A 19,741-nucleotide genomic window follows, 5' to 3' on the forward strand; every position below is an offset into this window, starting at 1 on the left:
ACCTCTCCAGCCATCTTCAAGAGACGCTGCACCTAGCTGCTCTTCCGTTGGGAGTGCCACTTCCAGCTTCTGTGCGTATTCTTGGGCTAGTCTACCGTCTTGTAGCCGCCCAATGTTAAGCCGCGGCGTCCGACTTCGACGCGTGTTGTACACCGTCGAGAGTTTTGAGCGCAGGCATACTGCAACAAGGCATACTGCAGGCAAGTGCGGACGTTCGTGATGTCGGAGTAGAATTTACCGTCGATTAGAAGGTGGTCGATTTGGTTTTCTGTTTCTCCATGTGGCCTGTGATCTCCATGTGGCCTTATGGATATTTTATGCGGGGAAAGAAGGTGCTTCGGACTACCATTCCGCGGGAGGCTGCGAAGTTTATGCATCGTTGGCCGTTGTCATTCGATACGGTGTACAGACTGTCCGGTCCGATGACCGGTCTATACATTTCCTCCCTTCCTACCTGTGCGTTCATGTCACCGATGACGATTTTGACATCCCGCAGTGGGCATCCATCGTATGTCTGCTCCAGCTGTGCGTAGAACGCTTCTTTCTCGTTGTCGGGTCTCCCTTCGTGCGGGCAGTGCACGTTGATGATGCTATAGTTGAAGAAACGGCCTTTAATCCTCAGCTTGCACATCCTTGTGTTGATTGGCTGCCACCCAATCACACGATGGCGTATCTTACCCAGCACTATGAAGCCAGTTCCCAGCTCGTTGGTGGTGCCACAGCTTTGGTAGAAGGTAGCCGCTCGATGCCCGCTTTTCCACACTTTCTGTCCTGTCCAGCAAATCTCCTGCAGCGCCACGACGTCGAAGTTGCGAGGATGTAATTCATCGTAGATCATCCTGTCGCAACCTGCGAAACCTAGCGACTTGCAGTTCCATGTTCCAAGCTTCCAATCGTGATCCTGTATTCGTCGTCTAGGTCTTTGCCGATTATATCGAGTCTCATTATCTCTTATATTATTCGTAATGATTGGTTTTCCAGGCGGCTTATTGCGCCTGCGCAAACCTCCTGTCTCGTCGGAGGGCCGTCGTGCCAGGGCTGTTTAGCGTCCTACCTAACATCAGGACTTGGGCTTATGCGCTTTGAGCGGCACACGGTCGCTTTGGTGGGGCCTACTTGCGGATACATGCAGCTTTTTATAGAGGTTTAACAGGGGCCACTGTCAAACCCCACCACATCCTAGGCAAGCCCCACAACTCGCAGATGGCCTGGGGAGGGATCGTCAAGCCCTTGGACATAGTCCCTGCTGCCCGCAGGGGTTCTACTAAAACGAATCTGAATAATTCCAATATTTTTTCCGCTGGGTAACATATAGGAAGAGTATATGAATCATCGACATTGATTTGATATGCAGAAGCTTGCTTCATAAGGACCAAATGATTGATTGAAAACTAAGTGCGTACTCTTGCCCCACTCTACTCTACAGGCCTTTTCACGAGACGTTTAAAATCAGCTGATTTTACCGTCAATCGACAGTTCTTCTAATGAAAGTGACAGCTTCCAGGCTTGCGAGCATTTTCAGCGGTTGTAAACAAGTGCAGTCTTGGCAGTGTCACATGAAAAGGCCTATATTGTTAGGCGTTGCTCGAATATTGATTCCCTGTCCAGGACACGAACATCTGAGATCCACCGTATGGACGGGATGAAAAACAGTACACGAGCGCTTTGGTGAACAACTAAAAATTTTAGCGTCCATTTATGCTTCGACCAGTCAGTAATTTGCCCCTAAGTAGGTGATCAAATTTCTGAATAGTACAAAATTGAACAAAATGAAGCCTGTATCAAATGGAATAGTACTGAACTCGTCTAATGACAGATGAAGGCCTTCCACTAAAAAACATAATAATTTTCTTTTGTAGAATACTGTTCAAAACTCAAATAATAATATAAATATATTTAAGGTTTAGAAAAAAGAGTAATGTGTTCAATCAAAGTTAATTGCCTATTTCCGGGGATTAAACCACCCGACTTGGACGTTAATTTACAATGTTATGAAAATTCATATGTGAATATGTACGTTATGTGGAAGATATTGATTTGGAAAATGTATTGGAGGTAACCACTTTCCCTTCGATGGGACTAGAACCCATGACCCTACAGTACGCTAGACTGGTGCTTTAACCAACTAAGCTACGAAGGACCTCCGTCGGCCTTCGCAACCAAGCGGCTACTGAACGAGCTCGAGATTCCCAGATTGGACGCATTGTCAAATCACTCGCAATCCATTTATCAAGCCAACACTTCCACATGTGTATAGTATACGCAAACATTAGAGGAGCGTGAGTATTTAGAATGTCTGGCGGCTATACACATTCTTCATCAGCAACTGTACTGATCAACCTCACTTGTTTTTACTTGTTTCTTCGATCTTCTGGACATCAAAGTAAAACAAGAAAGTTTAATTACAATTTAATATTTATTAGAATTTAAACATTACTTATAAATTCTGTAATAAAATTTTGTTATTTGCATCTGCAGATCTGCATGCTGCCTCCAATTGGTAAAAGTGACCCGCGCATCCCACAATTTACCAAAAAATGTCGATACATTTATGTATGTTAATGCACATAATAGGTGCTAACCTCGATGATGATTAGAACTATTCAGTGAAAATATGTATTCAAGCATAATAGTTTGGGGACAAGTCCTGTAGATAGAAAAAAAAATCGAAATTAAAGATTCAGGACCTTAATTATTCCAATAAAATGAGGTGTAACAATGCATTAAAATGTGCAAACTTCACATCTAGAAAGCAAACATGCGTATCTGTCAACTAAAACACTCACTCAATAAGAACTCCAAGAGATATTTTTATCATGTGGAGTTTTTTACACGGTGACATTACAACACAATCAAGCCACGATCGACTGGACCATAAAAATGAAAATAAAGAAATAATGAATTGGTAAATATCCAATTCAACGAAAAGGTCAATTTTGCTGAATGAAATCCCAAATCCTAAAGCGCAGCGTATCACGCTAGTCCTCAATGCCAAGATCAAAAAGGCTTGGCTGGCTAGTGCTGTTACCACCCTACAATTATTCAATCGAAAATGTTAAATGCCGTTTTTCACTGGTTCTTTATAAACGGATCCACACGGTACCGGTTGATTCGTCCGTTCGGCCATATAACTTTCGCCGGTTTATTCATTCAAAACAATCAGCCGAGAATTGCGTGCCCTTGACACTTGGGAATAAGCTGTTAAAATTTTAAACTTGATTGTTTCTCCTTCATGGCTTTGAGCAGAGAACAGCACCTGTCAACATTTCAGGACTATAGTATATACCTATAGGTATATGGAACTTTCGTTTGCCGGTATTTATGTTGTTATCGATATCGTACTTGCTCTATATACTTTTGCAGTTATTGTGTGCCGATACCGAAAGGTTTAAATTGATGATTTTGGAACCTACAATATGGCGAGAGTCAATTTAGTTCGAAAATTTAGTTTACCCATCTTTTACGGAAACATCAGTGCCATCACTATGCAATCATGTTTAGTAAATCACGGTAAATTGTGCCGCACAACTCCTGAATTAGCCCACAGACCGTCGGAAGAAATCAATATTTCTCATCGATCAAAGCTCATAGATGCAGATAACAATCCTTAGTGAGCCATAAACTTTTAGCAACTCATCGCCTCGCATCAACATAGTCCAGGTATTCTTCCGTGCGCTCAGTCAATCAACGCATCAGAAAATTCAAATCCACTAGTCGGGTACTACCTACCTGCTACCTACCAATCCATTCTTTACCTTCAGCGAGGAAAAGCAATCAGCGTGGCAAAGTTTCGGGGTAATTTGTGTTCGATAAAGCATACCGTCAAACGGGGTGACTTGCAACACTTGGGTTATCCACAAGTTTTTGTTTTTTTGCCTTTCTCGTACAACAAAGTTGTACCGAAAGGCTATCATTTTACTCCGAAAACGAACTTTTTATAGAAGCCTCGGAGACCCATAGTGTTATATACCAATCGACTCAGCTCGTCCAGCTGAACAAATGTCTGTCTGTCCGTGTGTATGTGTGTGTGTGTGTGTGTGCACACCAAAACCGAAAAACATTAGCCAACTTTTCGTATAGTAATTTTGAACCGATTTCTTCGCAACAAGTCGCATTCGACGGGTGACAAACTCTAGTTGATCACTATTGAATTTCATAACGATCGAACGTTGCGCTTAAAAGTTATAAACAAAATGGTACATTGACCCATATTAGCACCATAAAAGGTTGGTGTCTTGGCTAAATGCGAGAAAGGCAGTATCACTACTCGGTGAATTAAGTTGGGTTTTTTGTATTATTTTGTGAAACTGTTTCGTCAATTGAAAGTCGAACGTCGTAAATCGTAAGTTCGTATAGCAAATTGAAAATTATTTCACCAAAATCGATCCCCTCTCCGGTTACAGTATCTAATTAGTTATGTAATTCCGCAAAAACTATAAAATAATAAAATTGTACCTATGTTTTTGAAATATCAACTTTTTATAAAATTTGACCCCCTGCGTGACTTGCAACAGCTGATACTCGATAGTTTTATTATTTTTCAAAAACTGCTGATTCAGTTATTGAATATTTTTTCTTTAAACTAGCATTGATTTTATGTTACAGAATTCTTTAGCGAAACTACAAGAAACCTGCAGGAAGTCGCATGTATGCTAATTTTTCAAAGAAAACTTTGATGAAGGCAGCGGTAGAAGATAAAAAACAAATTGTTTATCCGGGAAACCGCTTGGCGTAAGATTTGTCCCCAACAACAATTTCACATTATCTAAATACAGAAAACAGTAAAAATAAGGCTTACGGTGGTCAAACAGTGTTGAATACCCAAGAAGATCCAACACTTGTGGATGGTTTGCTGCTTGCTGCGGAAATGCCTTTTCAAAATAATGATCTTAAAATAATCGTGGTAATTTGATGGTGCACCCCATTCTTAAACCGACATAAAGCACTTTCAAACCGACGACTTAAAAATATTAATCGATCCGTTGAAATCGAAAAAAAAAAACGGAATGAGGGGGGGGGGGTCCCTAAAGTTAGGCTCCTGCATTGACAGTAGCGAAGAATGACCCAGGATGAAAAATTACTATAATCAAGTTGTTTTAAAACATGTTATGATTTATTTTGATGAAGTGTTGCAAGTCACCCCGCAGTAGGGGTGGCTTGCAACACCCATCATTTTGATATTATTTTCATATTTGTATTATTGTTGTATATCTGATTATTTGCCTAATCACTGATATTAGGACACATTAAAAGTATCATGTACTAAAAGAAAGAATAAATCCTTTAAATTCAGAGTTATTGAGAGAGAAACTTGAAAAGTGTTGTAAGCCACCCCGTTTGACGGTAAACTGTTTGGGCTATTATTATCCGTTCGATTTGGGTCTATTAATTTCTCGCTTATGCTATAAGTTGAAGATATGTAGGTATTTCATAGCTGAAAAAATAGAGACCTTTCTTGGGCGTGTTTTGCCAATAAAAAATAGTTATAGTAACACAAGAAAAGTAAAAAGTTGCACAAGTTAAGCTTTTGGCAAGTTAATTAAATTCAACTCAGTTGATCAATTCACCTGCCAAATCTAAACTTTACATTGATGATTTTTTATCTGATGAGTTACGATAAAGATTGAACCTTGATAATTGAAGCGGCATTCACTATAGTCTGCAATAAGAAGGGATATGACTTCAAAACATCGTATACACATGTGAACTGTCAACACCGAGTTTACATATATAGTTAGAATAATTTATTACTTCAATGTCTAATAAATGTTTACAATCAATAAGTATACAATTATTGACATCAGGTCCGGTTTTACGAGGCCACCACAATCATTCATTTTTATGCAAATGTAGCGTGTTAGTATACACATATTACATCACATAGCCATACAGTTAATCTATAGAATAAAGACAGGAACGTTTCGGCACGAGTTACATAGATGTAATTAACTTGATTTGAAATATGACGATAGATTACATCGAAAAGCAATTAGAAGACATCGTCGAACATCGTATATAGTCTATATAAAATAGAAACGTTACAAACTGTAGACTGAATTTAGCTTAGGCCGGAGATTTTTTGTGTTCGTATTCATCCTTGGACAGTTCATTCAACAGTTTATATTTTTCGGTGTCCGTCAGATTGATATAACTATTGTTATCCATCAATTCTTGTTTGATACTGTACAACAAATCACATGGTAACTCAACATTTTTTTCGTTCTCGATCTGGACATGTGTGGTGTGAAATTCTACGCTGCGAATTGAGGCAGTATCGTCATTTGCCTTGGAAGGTTCTTCCGTATCCATCTTCACGTGATCACCTTTGAAGCCTTGGCTCAACAGCAGTACTGCAGCCGACTCTTTTGGTAGTGCTTGAATAACTGTCTTCAACAGTTTGGGAGACTTACTGTGATCAGGGTTGCTAATCACAACATCCGTATCTCCGTCATTCGCATCAATGCTTTGCTGAGATTCCGCTTTTTCACGAGCTGCATTCTTACGCATCAAACTCTTGGCACGTTTCTTCAAAATGGCTTGTGCATTTGGATAGTGAACAATCGCTTCATTCAAGTCGGATTTCGACAAAACAAACAAATTTGAAAATCCTTTCGAACGAACATCGGCTGTTCTTCGATTTCCTTCCGCTCCGTTAATCGCCAGTAAACTAATTTCACCAAACACCGAACCTTCATACAAAGTTGCTAATACTACATCGTTTCTTGGACCTCCCATGACCTGTACCTGACCAGTCTTCACGATGTACATCTCTTTTCCCACCTCCCCCTTACGACATACATGGTCCCCTGGAAGAAAAGTTACCGCTCTCAACTTTAGCACCAACTCCCGAAGTAACGCCTCTTCGCAATCAGCGAATAGCTGCACCTTGGACAGCGTATGAATATGTACGGAAATCGCGATGTCCGTTTTCAAATTTGACGGCAAGGCGTCCATTATGTGAGTCTCGTCCAAACTGCGTTGCTGCTCCCAGGTGAACGTAAACCACATTTTCACTCTACGCTGCAAATCGGTCGGCAGGTTCAGCTGTCTCATGTACTCCAACGTTTCGTCCACCAGCTGTTTGTATTCGGATTTCGACCGGGTTGCGGTGGCGATGATGTCCCTAATTTGACCAATCAGCAGTGCGAACACGAATACGCCCATCAACCAAGCTGCCGTCATGAAGAGTAGTTCGCCTTCCTTTTCCGGCTTGGGATTCTTCCCGATGGAGGTTGCAGTTTTCGTAGCGAAGGCGAAGCACCGAACGTACGGGTGGCCCTTGTTGTTGAATACCCACCGATTGGAACCAAGGCCTGGTAAAAATAGAAGAAAAATCCCATAGGTTAATAAGGGCATAAATGAATACAAGACTATTACGCGGATAGAAATCATTTTTTTGTTAACATGAACATTCACAGCTTTTCAAATACTTCCTTTTTTTGTTTGAGTGATCTGTTTATTATTTCATCGAAGCTGAAATTCTCAATCGACGCGTGAAAAAACCTCGGTGTATTTTTAAAATGTTTTGGTCAAGCCTCAGGCTAAAATTATAATTATTTTTATCATACAGAACTCGTTTATTCGAAATCTTGAAAATTAATTCTTTCGATTTACCGCAATTTCCGGATAATTGAGGTTTATTTAAAACAATCATATTATCATCACCATCGGTCGTACCCAGATAATTCTACTTATCCATTCTAATCTACTGTGTACTTGGCAAAACATTGCAGCGGCCAGGAAATTAGCTTTTAATTTAGTAATAATAAACTTGCTAAATTCTGTAAATATTAGAAATAGTTGTAAATTGGTCAGTAGCATAAACTACAGATCGCCAATAGTTAGGATAGCATATTCCTTATCATAGGCAAGCGGGTTTTTAACCAAATTAGCCAAACTCTCCAAGGTCGATGCCATTTGTTTTTTTTTGGATAAGGTGGGAGAGGGAAAGCAGCACAAATTTCGTGTCAATTACCCATCGTACCAATAAGGTCACTATCGTACACGAAGGGGGTAGGAAGATGACGTGTTTCCGGTTGTATCCGAGCCCACCTTGATCTGAGGATTCACGGACGAAATGATTGAGCCAATGAGTTGGAAGTGTCCGCGTTTCCTTATTTGTTTATTGATCGTCTGACGTAAGTTTTCTATAGTGGCGTTAGATGCAATTATTTAATTAATTATTTGTTCGTTCTCTAGTAGTTGGATCCTAAAAGTGTGCGAAAAGTTTTGTGTACGGTGTTTAGGAAAAAGCCGCAATCTAGATAGGTAAAATGTACTCTAAATGCGGTATAATGTGCTTGAGGTCAAATGTGTTGTTCGGCCAGATTGGCTTGATTTCCCGCCCGCAGAAAACAATCGCATCTAAGCGCGACGCTATCACCGAGCACCCTCCCTTCCAACGGACGGAATACTCCTTACCAGCCAACCAGACGCAGACCGATCCATGGAAACGGAAACGTGAAGGCCAGGGGACCTCGACGTGGACGAGATCCACCAGGCGGTCCGTCAAACCACCGGCAAGCAACCGCCATCGCGCCGGCTTCATTAAGAAGCGATCACCGACCGTAAACAAGCCGGGAGCGTGGACCCCACCGGCAGGTCATCGACTGGGTCAGGTAAACAACAATCCAAACCGGTGAGTCATCAAACCTTTTTTGATTGGAGTGCGGTGTCCGAGGAGCCGCGGAGGAAAGTTTTTTTTGTGCCAGTCTTAGACTGAATAGCCGGAACAATTCTCGCTTAACTTTACAAAAGGACATAAGTAACATTTTTTCATGAATTAATTTGAATACTGCAATCAATAGCTTTCATGTTGTTCTGTTGATTAAGTTAATAAATCTAGACCAACATTTGAAAAGGGCGTAACAGCCAAAATTTATTCCTTCTGATTCTTTGTCCACATATACAGCTATATATGTAGACGAAGAATCAGAAGGAATAAATTTTGGTTGTTACGCCCATTTCAAATGTTGGTCTAGAAATATGCTATGTGTTTGTCTCAATAAAATGTTTCTCTTTCTTTGCCTCAATAAAATGTTAGTCCCCCTAGACATTTGTTTTATTGATTGTCTTTCACGTCACATCGCGAATTGTTTGTTACTTTTCGAGTACCGTCCTCCCGTGTTGAGCCCGAATCATCGTGAGACCTCCTTCGTGCCAACCGGCATCCTCGCCTTCGCACCCTCAGCAATATACCGCCAGCATCGTGTGACCCGACGCCGAGTTACGGCATCAATCAAACCCGAATCGACGTGAAAATGCCTACCACCAGGTGCCCTCCTATGCGTTGCATCCTGGTACTCTTGTTAAACGTGAAGTGAAGAAGTTTTTGGAAGCGGTTTTAATGTATTTCGAAACGACAGAAATTTTCATGAGTCCAATAGAAAATCAGGTGGGGGAGTTCTTGTAGCTATTTCGACTACCTTTAATTCAGAAATGATTCCTACATCTAAATTTAAATAATTTGAGCATGTTTGGGTGAAATTATACATCGCAGGTGAAACACACGTGTTTGCCTCGGTGTATTTTCCACCGGACCATGCTCATAAAAGCACGTATGAAAGTTTTTTCCAATGTGCTGAACAAATTTTATCACAACTCCCTCCAGAGGTTAAAGTTCACATCTATGGTGACTTTAACCAACGCAATGCCGATTTCATTCTGGACTCTGAAAATGAAAGTATTCTACTCCCAGTCGTTGGGGACAATGAAACATTGCAATTTATTTTCGATTCAACCTCTAATCAAATTAACCATATAAAAAACAGACAGCAATGCTATTTGGACTTTTTATTAACTAACGTATATAAGGATTTCCGTGTGACTGAATCATTAAATCCATTGTGGAAAAATGAAGCGTTTCAAACAGCAATCGAATATTCTTTAATCATTCACGCCCACCAAAGACCCAACGACTATGAGTACGAGAAAGTCTTCGAATACCATTCAGCAGACTATGAAAGAATTAAACTAAGATTAAATAGTATTAATTGGCAGTCAATTATAAGGAATGAAGGAAACATCGATACTGCTGCATACACTTTTAACGAAACTTTACAGCAAATAATTGAACAAGAAATTCCACTTAAGAAAAAACGACGACAAAGAAATACAAAAAGTCCAAGCTGGTACAACAGTCAAATCAAAAATTTGAAAAATCGCAAACAAAAAGCACATAAAATCTATAAGAAAGAAGAGAGTGATCAAAACTTAGCGAAATATTTGGAAATCTGCGACCAACTGAATCTAGCCATCAGTAATGCACTTGAAAAATATAATTCAAAAATTGAGCTTGAAATAAAGTCCTGTCCAAAGAACTTTTTCAATTACGTAAAAACAAAATTAAAATCAGACAATTTTCCATCTGTAATGCACCTCGACGAAAATGTTGGCGATAGCTCGGAAAAAAACTGTAATTTATTTGCCAATTTTTTCCAAGACATCTATACTACATTTTCGGAAGAAGATCGCGATCGCGATTATTTTGCGTTTTATCCAGAATTTTTCAGAGATGTTGGTGTAAATCAAATTCAAGTCCAGGAAATTTTCGACTCTCTAATGAACTTGGATGCTTCGAAGGGACCTGGCCCTGACACGATTCCACCAGTATTTATTAAAAAATTAGCAAAAGAACTCACTACTCCTCTATATTGGCTTTTCAATAAGTCTCTGGAGTCTGAAATCTTCCCAAAAATATGGAAAAGCTCTTTTCTAGTACCAATATTTAAATCTGGTCGAAAATCAGACGTACGTAATTATCGTGCATAGCCCTTATCTCTTGCATTCCAAAACTTTTCGAGGCAATTGTCAACGAGAAGCTATTCTTGCAAATCAAAAACAGAGTAACTGACACACAACACGGCTTTTTAAAGGTCGCTCGACCTCAACAAATCTGCTTCAATTCGTAGATTTTTCATTGAATGCAATGGATAACGGCAACCATGTAGAAGCTCTATATACGGACTTTAGCAAGGCATTCGATCGCATTGATATACCGATGCTGCTTTTTAAACTACACAAAATTGGAATTGAACCACGACTCCTGAAATGGCTTGAATCATACCTAACTGACCGCCAACAAATTATCAAATTTAATGGACACAAATCAAAACCAATTCAAGTCACTTCGGGAGTCCCTCAAGGCTCTCATTTGGGCCCTCTTCTTTTTATCTTGTATTATATACGTAAACGACATTTCCTTCATTCTAAAAAACATTTATTAGTGTTAATGTTAAGTGTTAATTTATGCCGATGATATGAAGCTCTTTATGGAAATAAGAAATGAAGTCGACATCAATGTATTCCGCAATGAAATAGACAAATTCTACATATGGTGCAAGAAAAGCCTATTAGAACTGAATGTAAAGAAATGCAACTTAATATTATTTAGCAGTAAAAGAACAATACCAAACATTTCAATCGCATTAGGAAATCAGAATGTAGAAAAATGTGAAAGAGTAAGGGACTTAGGAGTAATCTTAGACTCTAAACTTTCTTTCGTAGACCACTACAACACAATCATTCACAGGGCTAATAACATGCTAGGGCTCATAAAGCGTTTCTGCTATAACTTTCATGACCCATATACAATTAATAGTAGTTTGTGCAACTAGTTGCAAAAAGATGATTTTTTCAGCACGAGTTGTACGTTTATCCAACGAGGCTTGCCGAGTTGGATAAATACTACGAGTGCTGAAAAAAACGAGTTTTGCAACGAGTTGCACACGCTATTTTTTGCAATGACGAAAAATGAGCTTCAGTATGGTAAAAATGTACCAAATTTTACAGTCTAATTTACTCCACATGATAATTCTTGCTCCTTTTTGGATGTTTTAATAGTTAGAGAATCAAACCAAATAAATTTTGAAATTTACAGAAAACCCACACACACACAAAGAGTTATACCCAACACTTCAAACCATTCACACCAACACAAAGCAGCCGCATTCCAACACATGATACATAGACTCGAGACTTTTCCACTTAGCGTCACAGGGAAACAGAAAGAATTAAATTACATTTTTGAAACAGCTAGACTAAACGGATACTCAACTAGAACTATTCAAGCTATTATAGACAAACATAGAAAAACCCAGTATAGAAAATCATTGACTACATTATCACCAATAACAAATGAATTGCGACGAGTATCCGTTAATTTTGACCATAATATAACCAGACCATTACGCTCTAAATTTAGAAAAATTGGTATCGAATTAGTTTTCAGTAGCAGGAACAACCAACTGAAGACACTACTTGGAAGCACAAAAGACCCCGTTGACGCATTAGGAAAATCTGGAGTTTATAAAATATCATGCCCACACTGTGACAAAATCTACATAGGACAGACAAAACGAACACTAGACACGAGGTTAAAAGAACATTTGGCAGAAGTAACTAAAGCAAACAAAGACACTGAAAAAGGTTTAAATTATCATTTCAAATCTAAAGTAGCCGAACATATATTTAACGAAGATCATCAATTAACCAAAGACAACATATCACTTCTCAGACAAATACAAAATCCTTGGAAACTTGACGTAGCGGAAAGTTTAGAAATTTACAAACAAAACAAATAAACTTACTTAACAAAGATCAAGGAAACGGATATACCTGGCTGTTTAGATTACTACCCACGGGACGACGACGAATCGGTTCAAGCGACATGCCCTAATTTTTCCTACAGTTCTACCTACACACCATATTTAAAGTTAATGAGCAATGTTTTTCTTCAGTCGATAACAAACACTGAAGAAGTTTCCAAGTAGGAAACGAAATGCGTATCTGCTTGTTGATACATAAAAAAGTTAATAGTGGAAGTAAATGGAAGAATAATAGTCTTTTAACCTTGTAGCATTTCCCCTAAGACGCTCTAAAATAATTGAACATTTACAATCAACACTGCGAAGCTATTGACTTTACAATGTCTCGGCAGAATCTTAAAACATATTTTAATAGAATTCGAAATCGCAACACATAAGACAAAAAATATAACATTTTTTATCTGTACTATTTAATCTCTAGTTAATTTTTTATTATAAATATATGGTAAATACTTCACAATTTATGTATATTAGCATTAAGAAATGAAACAATTTTTTTCTTCTTCCTAAACAATGGAGGGGGAATCTGCTCAACAGACATCCTGGGTTGACCAGGAAGTGCGGGGTTAGGGATCACCGAGGGAGGCAGGACTACATCCCCGACCCGCTAAACCGTTTCCATTGCCGCCAAGCCCATAGTCCCTTCGGTACAACCAGAAAGTAATGCTTCAAAGGGGGGCCAGTGCACAACACACCCTCGAGGTTAGCTGCGTGACCTTGCAGCACCGAACATCGTAACTCGGTTTTTTAGAAGAACACCATGGTATCGTGCCAGCGCGTTGCCGGCTTTCCAGGTGGCCTTACCACGCCCTATGTCCTCGGAAGGTGGGAAGGGTCGTCTTCACGCCTGCTTCCATTTGCACGACTGGTATCAAGAATGATGATGCCGCGTGCACCCCAAATTGACCTTTCTGCGATAGGGCCTATTCGCCAGCACACAGAGGGACTTGCCGACGCGAGGCCTACGCCTGCCCCAGCCTTGACGAGGACCCCTTTCCGTCCTCGGGCTCGGAACCCGCCCGGTTGACCGACGCCGCGAAAGCGACGATACCATGTTGTTCTTCGCGCAGCCACTTGTTCGATAAAAGGATCGAGTTCGACCACAGAGCATGACCACCGGTATGACCCATGAAGCCGACTCCGATCCCTTGGACCACCTCTTATTTGCGCCTGAACTAGCCATCCTTGAGTCCACGCGCCACCTTCTGTGTAGCTCCGAGACGATTTGGGCGATAGCCGATAAAACGGCGTTCCAGCCATCTTCATCTTTACACATCCTCCGAACTAGGTTGTCCGGGGTAGTGTCCAGACCACATGTGGCAAGCATGTGGTCACGCATTGCGCGAAAACGTGAGCACACGAACAACACGTGTTCCGCCGTTTCCTCTAAACCTGCGCACACCAAACACTCGGGCGAGGCCGAGCAAGCCAGCTGCGTTACCTGCACTTTGATTTTGCAGCACGCTTAAACGCCGGGCACATCGAACCCCCCATGGGATGCTTGCTGTTCACAGCTTTGCTGGAACAAATCAAACAATTGGGAGGGCTCGTGCAGCATTGTGCCTTATGTCCCTCCAATCCGCAGTGTCGGCAGAGATTGGTTCTGTCAGGGCCTTTGCAGTCCCATTGCTTGTGCCCCGGTTCCAGGCACTTGAAGCAAACTTCGGGTTGCTCGTATATGCGCACAGGGCATACCGACCATCCCACCTTGACGCTCCCTAACTTGACTACCTTGGAGGCGTCCGCTGCAGATAGCCGAATCAATGCTACCTGCGTCCCTGCCGGACCTTTCCGTAGCCGAACGGCTGTGGTGGGCGTCTCCACTTCACACTGTCGCCGCAGTGCCGTGACGAGCTCTTCGACTTCAGTGATCTCGTCCAGGTCTTTAACCCTTAGATTCACCTCCGTCGTGAGTGCCCTCACCTTGACCGTCTCGCCTAGGACCTCTTCCGCCAACTTCTTGTAGGCGGCGCCCTTTTGCGAGACGCCCCGCTTCAGCTCGAGTATCATCTCGCCCATCCGGGTACGTCTTATTCGACGTACGTCGGCGCCGAGTTCACCGAGCTTGACGTCACTCCTCATCGCCTTCAAAACATCCGAGTACTTAGCCTCGTCCGCCGTGATGACTAGGGCATCGCCCCTGGAGCGATTGGCGCCTACCCTAGACTTCTTGCTACCCTCATTCGCCTGGGCCTTCTTTCGGCCCTTGACGTCTTCGGTTTCCTCTTGTTCTTGACCAGGGTCCAGGAGGCGTCATCCCCCTCTATTTCCCTGGTCTCGTGCAGCTGAGAACTTTCAGCCTGCCGTAACCCCTTACCACCATCTTGCCTGAGTGGACGGACCTTTCCAGGTCCTTGCTCCCCCGGTGTTGGAGGTACCTGACCGGGGTTCAGCTTCCCAGCCCCACATCCCTTGTTCGGGGTAGTAACCCTCCGCGTTTTGGAGCGGCCCCAGGAGCTCATCCCCTGGAGACTGTCTCCCCGTTTTTGTGTCTGCTCCGTTGGAGCAGTCACCTGACGTACCCGCAAATACTTGAGCCTCAGTATGGGTAGACTTTGGCACCACCGTCTTAGCTGGCACGCCTTCGGTCGATTCGACCTTGCCCGAGTCCGCAAATCCTTGGGCCTCAGTCTGGGTAGACCTCGACTCCACCGATTTCACGGGTTTACACTTGGCCGTCCCGACCGCCCTCTCCAGCTTGGCGTCCAGCATCGACTTTCGAAGTTTCTGCAAGCTCCTCTTGAGGTCCTTGCTGATATTATGCTTCGATGACGCAAAGTCGATGATGGCGTCCAGCTGTTCCGTCGCCACCTCGAAGGCCGAAAGCCCATCGCGTCTGCGGTTCATCGCCTCCACAAGCCATGGGCCGTCAATAACCCCTACCGGCGTTTTTATAGCCGAAAGGAAGGTTGAGTGACCCACGCTGGCCCTGCGCACTGAGCTGCCGACTATTGCCTCTGGCCTCCTAGGCGGAGACCTGAATAACCCACCTCTTGCGAAGGGGTTGTCGCCTACACTACTACCACTAATTGAAGAATTGACTTGATTTTTCATTTTGGTCCCACGAGTTGCTCGGGAAAAGAGGTCCACCACGCCAGAGCCCAGCATGACGCGGTAAGGGACAATTACTGTGGAGGGTGCCCAGGTACCCCACAGGCTCCGTTAAAGGCCTAGCTTATTATTTCACCCCCCTGGCCATGCATCCCCTCGGCACGGGTCGCTTGACGCCTTGGGATTAGGGGTTAGGGACGATGGTCCCGGTCTAACTCGCAGTGGCCATGGGGAGGGGTCGTCAAGCCCTTGGACAAAGTCCCTGCTGCACCAGAAATGAAACAATTATGTATTACTATGTCTGAAACTTGATTATGCATATGTACAACATGTGATAGATTTAGTTCGGAAAAGGTATTGGAGGGTAACCGCCCCTTCGGTGGGGTTTGATCCCACGACCCCAGTTCGCATGACAGGTGCTTTCCCTACTAAGCTACGAAGGACCTCCGTCGTCCACCACAGCTTAGCGGGTACTGATGAAACCAAATTCCCAGCACCAGGTACCAGCCGATCTCTCGCAATACATTTTCAGAACTAACTCTCTCAAATGTATTTTTGTACACAATGTCAACCAAGTAGGATGAGTATTTAATATTGTCCGGCTCCTACACACTTGCTTCATCAGCAACGGCGCTCAATGAAGTAGGGTTGTGTGAGGTTGTGCCAGTTTGGTCGTCAGATCCCAACACGACCACACAAGCGAAGAGAGATCGCCACTCGAGATCAGTACATTCAAAGTTAATTGCCTATATGCCGGGTATTAAGCCACCCGGAGTGGAAATTAATTACTATGTCTGAAACTTGATTATGCATATGTACAACATGTGATAGATTTAGTTCGGAAAAGGTATTGGAGGGTAACGGGGGAAGGCACCTGTCATGCGAACTGGGGTCGTGGGATCAAACCCCACCGAAGGGGCGGTTACCCTCCAATACCTTTTCCGAACTAAATCTATCACATGTTGTACATATGCATAATCAAGTTTCAGACATAGTAATTAATTTCCACTCCGGGTGGCTAATACCCGGCATATAGGCAATTAACTTTGAATGTACCAATTATGTATATTTATATGTACTAGTCTACGACGGTTGACGAAAAATTAATAATAAATTAATACTGTTAGCTGAACCCGCTGTACCCTATCGCCCGCACCGATCGTCCAATAAACCAGAAAGGTAAAGTTCAATTAGATCTGATTTTTAAAGGATTCCCACTCTTCGAAAACTTCCCACGCTCACACACCCTGGACTCGGGATAAAAGTGGCCTTTCGCGCCCACCCCGGAAGCTGCCGTTGGTCAGACCAGCAGCATGGAGTCTGGGCTAGTCCCCTTCCCCCTTAGTTTCTGGTGGGCTCTTACCGATTCTTCGAGTGTATGATATGACTGTACGGAATTGTTGTAAAGATAGGGTTGACCCAATTTGGCACGTTTCATTGTTGCTGGCTGGAGCGATCCATAAATCATTATCGGGAACGTTTAAATGGACTCGCTTTTGGAGAGTCTCATCCGGGCGAAATAAATTGGGCCGTGGTCTCCTTAATGGAGTGGCGCTTAAGCCACGAATCCTGGTGATGTATATAATTTTTAGACCAATATTTGTTTTTTTTTCAAATAATCGAGGATGAACAACACTCTCAAGCGTTTACATATCCAAATTATTAATTGAACAAAACTCGCTAGAGAGTAAGAATCTTTCGATAATTGTATCGCGATTCGAAGCATTGGTAAATGCTACTTTTGAACTAAAAAAATATCTCGATTAAGATCATTCTTGACACACTGGGCATAGTGTGTCCATTGGTTTTGGCACACAAGATATATACTAATGCAATAGCGGGCATAGAAAGCTCTAAATTAATAACTAAAGAAATGCTAATAGATTACTAAGTTGAAAAGCAGGTCAAGTTCCAGATGGAATGTAGTGCTACGGAAGAAGAAGCTTGCGATGCACGTCGAGATTGACTGATTCACCAAAACCGATTGCTAAGCTGTTAGCAAGTTTTCAATAGTAAATATTATCATACATAACTATTGTATCATACTGGAGTCGATTTTAACGCGGAGGATATGGGCCTCGTAAATTTAAACAATGTAAAAACCGCCTAAATACCAAAACATGTCTGAATAAACCGCGGAAAACCCGAAATTCAAGAAAAAAAATCGCATAAGAAGCGATTCCTTTAAAAATAACCGCGTAAAAAACGACTTCAGTGTACATCGGGTATGAAGCGTTGACTCTTCCTTGATTGAATGGTCCAAGAAAATTGAAAATCCATCTAGAATCGGCTGAGATATTAACGATCAAAGTCTATCAAATTTGACGTTTTGACGTGACGTTTTTCGATTTTTTGCAATCGTAAAGTGTACCCAAATATAGAAAAGATAGACGTAGTCCTATGTCAAAATAACCCCATTGAGTATTCCGGTGCAAGCCGGGGTCCACTCAAAATAATTTTCACTTAGAAGCTACTTGAAAACATATGCAGATATTTTCCATGTAGTTCCGGGTGTAAAAGTTAAATGATTCATTAGTGATGGCACTAATTATTCTTAATTCACTAGAAAATAAAATAAAATTTAAGTGAATTTTCGTTTAGCCCTGTACTTAAATTTTAAGTGAAATTTCGATAATTTTGTTTTCTATATTATCCCCGTAGTTGATGTCCCGTCCACTAGAAGCGGACGAGGGCAAAAAAGGAGTAGAAAATTAATTCAAACTCAAACAGATTTTTTGCAAATACTTCTCATAATGCTTCTGCAAAATGTTTCATTAGCGATTGTTAATAAATATACATGTCGCTCTGAGAACCCCACTCATATATTTTTCATACATTCATTTTCATTAGAATTCACTAGAAGAGTATATAGATATTATTTTCTATGTTTTCTAATGAATTCCACTACATTTCTTATTAGGATGCACTTGTGATTTGAGTAAGTTTTATTTGATTCCAGTAGGCCGATGAAAGTTTCGATTTTTAAAGTCTACATAGCTTTTTATAGTGGAATTAAAGTGACAATTATTTTGAGTGTACGAATAATCTTGAGGAAGAAGGCCAACTGATTGATTTCGCCGCTCCAATAATAGCCGTTCACAGCACTTACTCCCAGCATAGCCTTCAGTATCGGAAAACTTGGAGATCACCACTACAGGCAGAATCACAAAACAACCACAGCCTGATTGATGGACGGTACTTCTCCAACATTATTGACGTCCGGATCCAACGTGACGCTAACACCGACTCTGATCTGGTAATGGTTAAACTGTGCCCCAAACTATCCCTCTTCAACAAAAGCTGCATCAGTATCACCTAGAGCGACTGAAGCAACCTGATGTCGCTAATACATGTGCGCAACGTCTCGAGGCAGCGTTGTCGGCAAAGGGGGACTGCTGGACTACTGGAGTACATTTTTTTGTCTTTATTGGTGAGATTTTCAGCTCTAGGCGGAGTACAATTAAAAGAGCCATGAATGATGTACTGGATAGCAACATCAGGTATGTGGTACTAAGTCAAGGGAAGAATTCATTCGACAAAGAGTGCAGACACATTTTCCAGCAGAAAGACGCAACCGTCACGCTGCAGTAAGGCACCAGAAGGAACGTGGAACACTTTAAACGGGACAGGCAGCAGCATACCCGTCTCTTTTGGGAGAAGAAAAGTCGCCTGCACGCTTAAAATCAATAACACAGAGATGTGTTTGCATCACACAAAACGGACCTAATGCGGAACATCCCCTAGATGAGCGATAGTTGCACAGCCACAAAAATAGCTCGTGTGGTTTTATTGAAGCTTGGATTTCAATATTTTCAACAGTATTTGGTTCCTCATGAAACAAGGAATCTGTACTAAACGTTAACATGTTGAAAACGACCGTTATCACGACCGTACGAGGCATTTTTGTGCCTGTGTAACTGTCGCTCATCTAGGGGATGTTCCGCATTAGGTCCGTTTTGTGTGATGCAAACACATCTCTGTGTTATTGATTTTAAGCGTGTGGAAAAAGCGGAGTGCGAGGAGATGGAACAGCTGTGCGTACGAGAGCTGCCACGACGTTAAAATCATCATTGGAGATTTAAACT

General features: G+C 41.9%; 1 protein-coding gene across 2 annotated transcripts in view; it reads right to left on the minus strand.

Annotated features, from left to right (window-relative positions):
• Positions 1–5,727: 5,727 nt before the first annotated feature.
• The window catches only part of LOC134224852 (cyclic nucleotide-gated cation channel beta-3), a 67,466-nt gene continuing 53,452 nt past the window's right edge, over positions 5,728–19,741 (minus strand). For both annotated transcript variants that reach the window (XM_062704489.1, XM_062704491.1), the window contains exon 7: positions 5,728–7,313. In XM_062704489.1, the coding sequence (XP_062560473.1) occupies positions 6,064–7,313 (1,250 nt within the window). In that variant the 3' untranslated portion in view covers positions 5,728–6,063. The remainder of the gene's footprint in view (positions 7,314–19,741) is intronic.

The sequence above is a fragment of the Armigeres subalbatus genome, chromosome 3 (genome assembly GCF_024139115.2).
Source record: "Armigeres subalbatus isolate Guangzhou_Male chromosome 3, GZ_Asu_2, whole genome shotgun sequence".
NCBI classification, from domain to species: Eukaryota; Metazoa; Arthropoda; class Insecta; order Diptera; family Culicidae; genus Armigeres; species Armigeres subalbatus.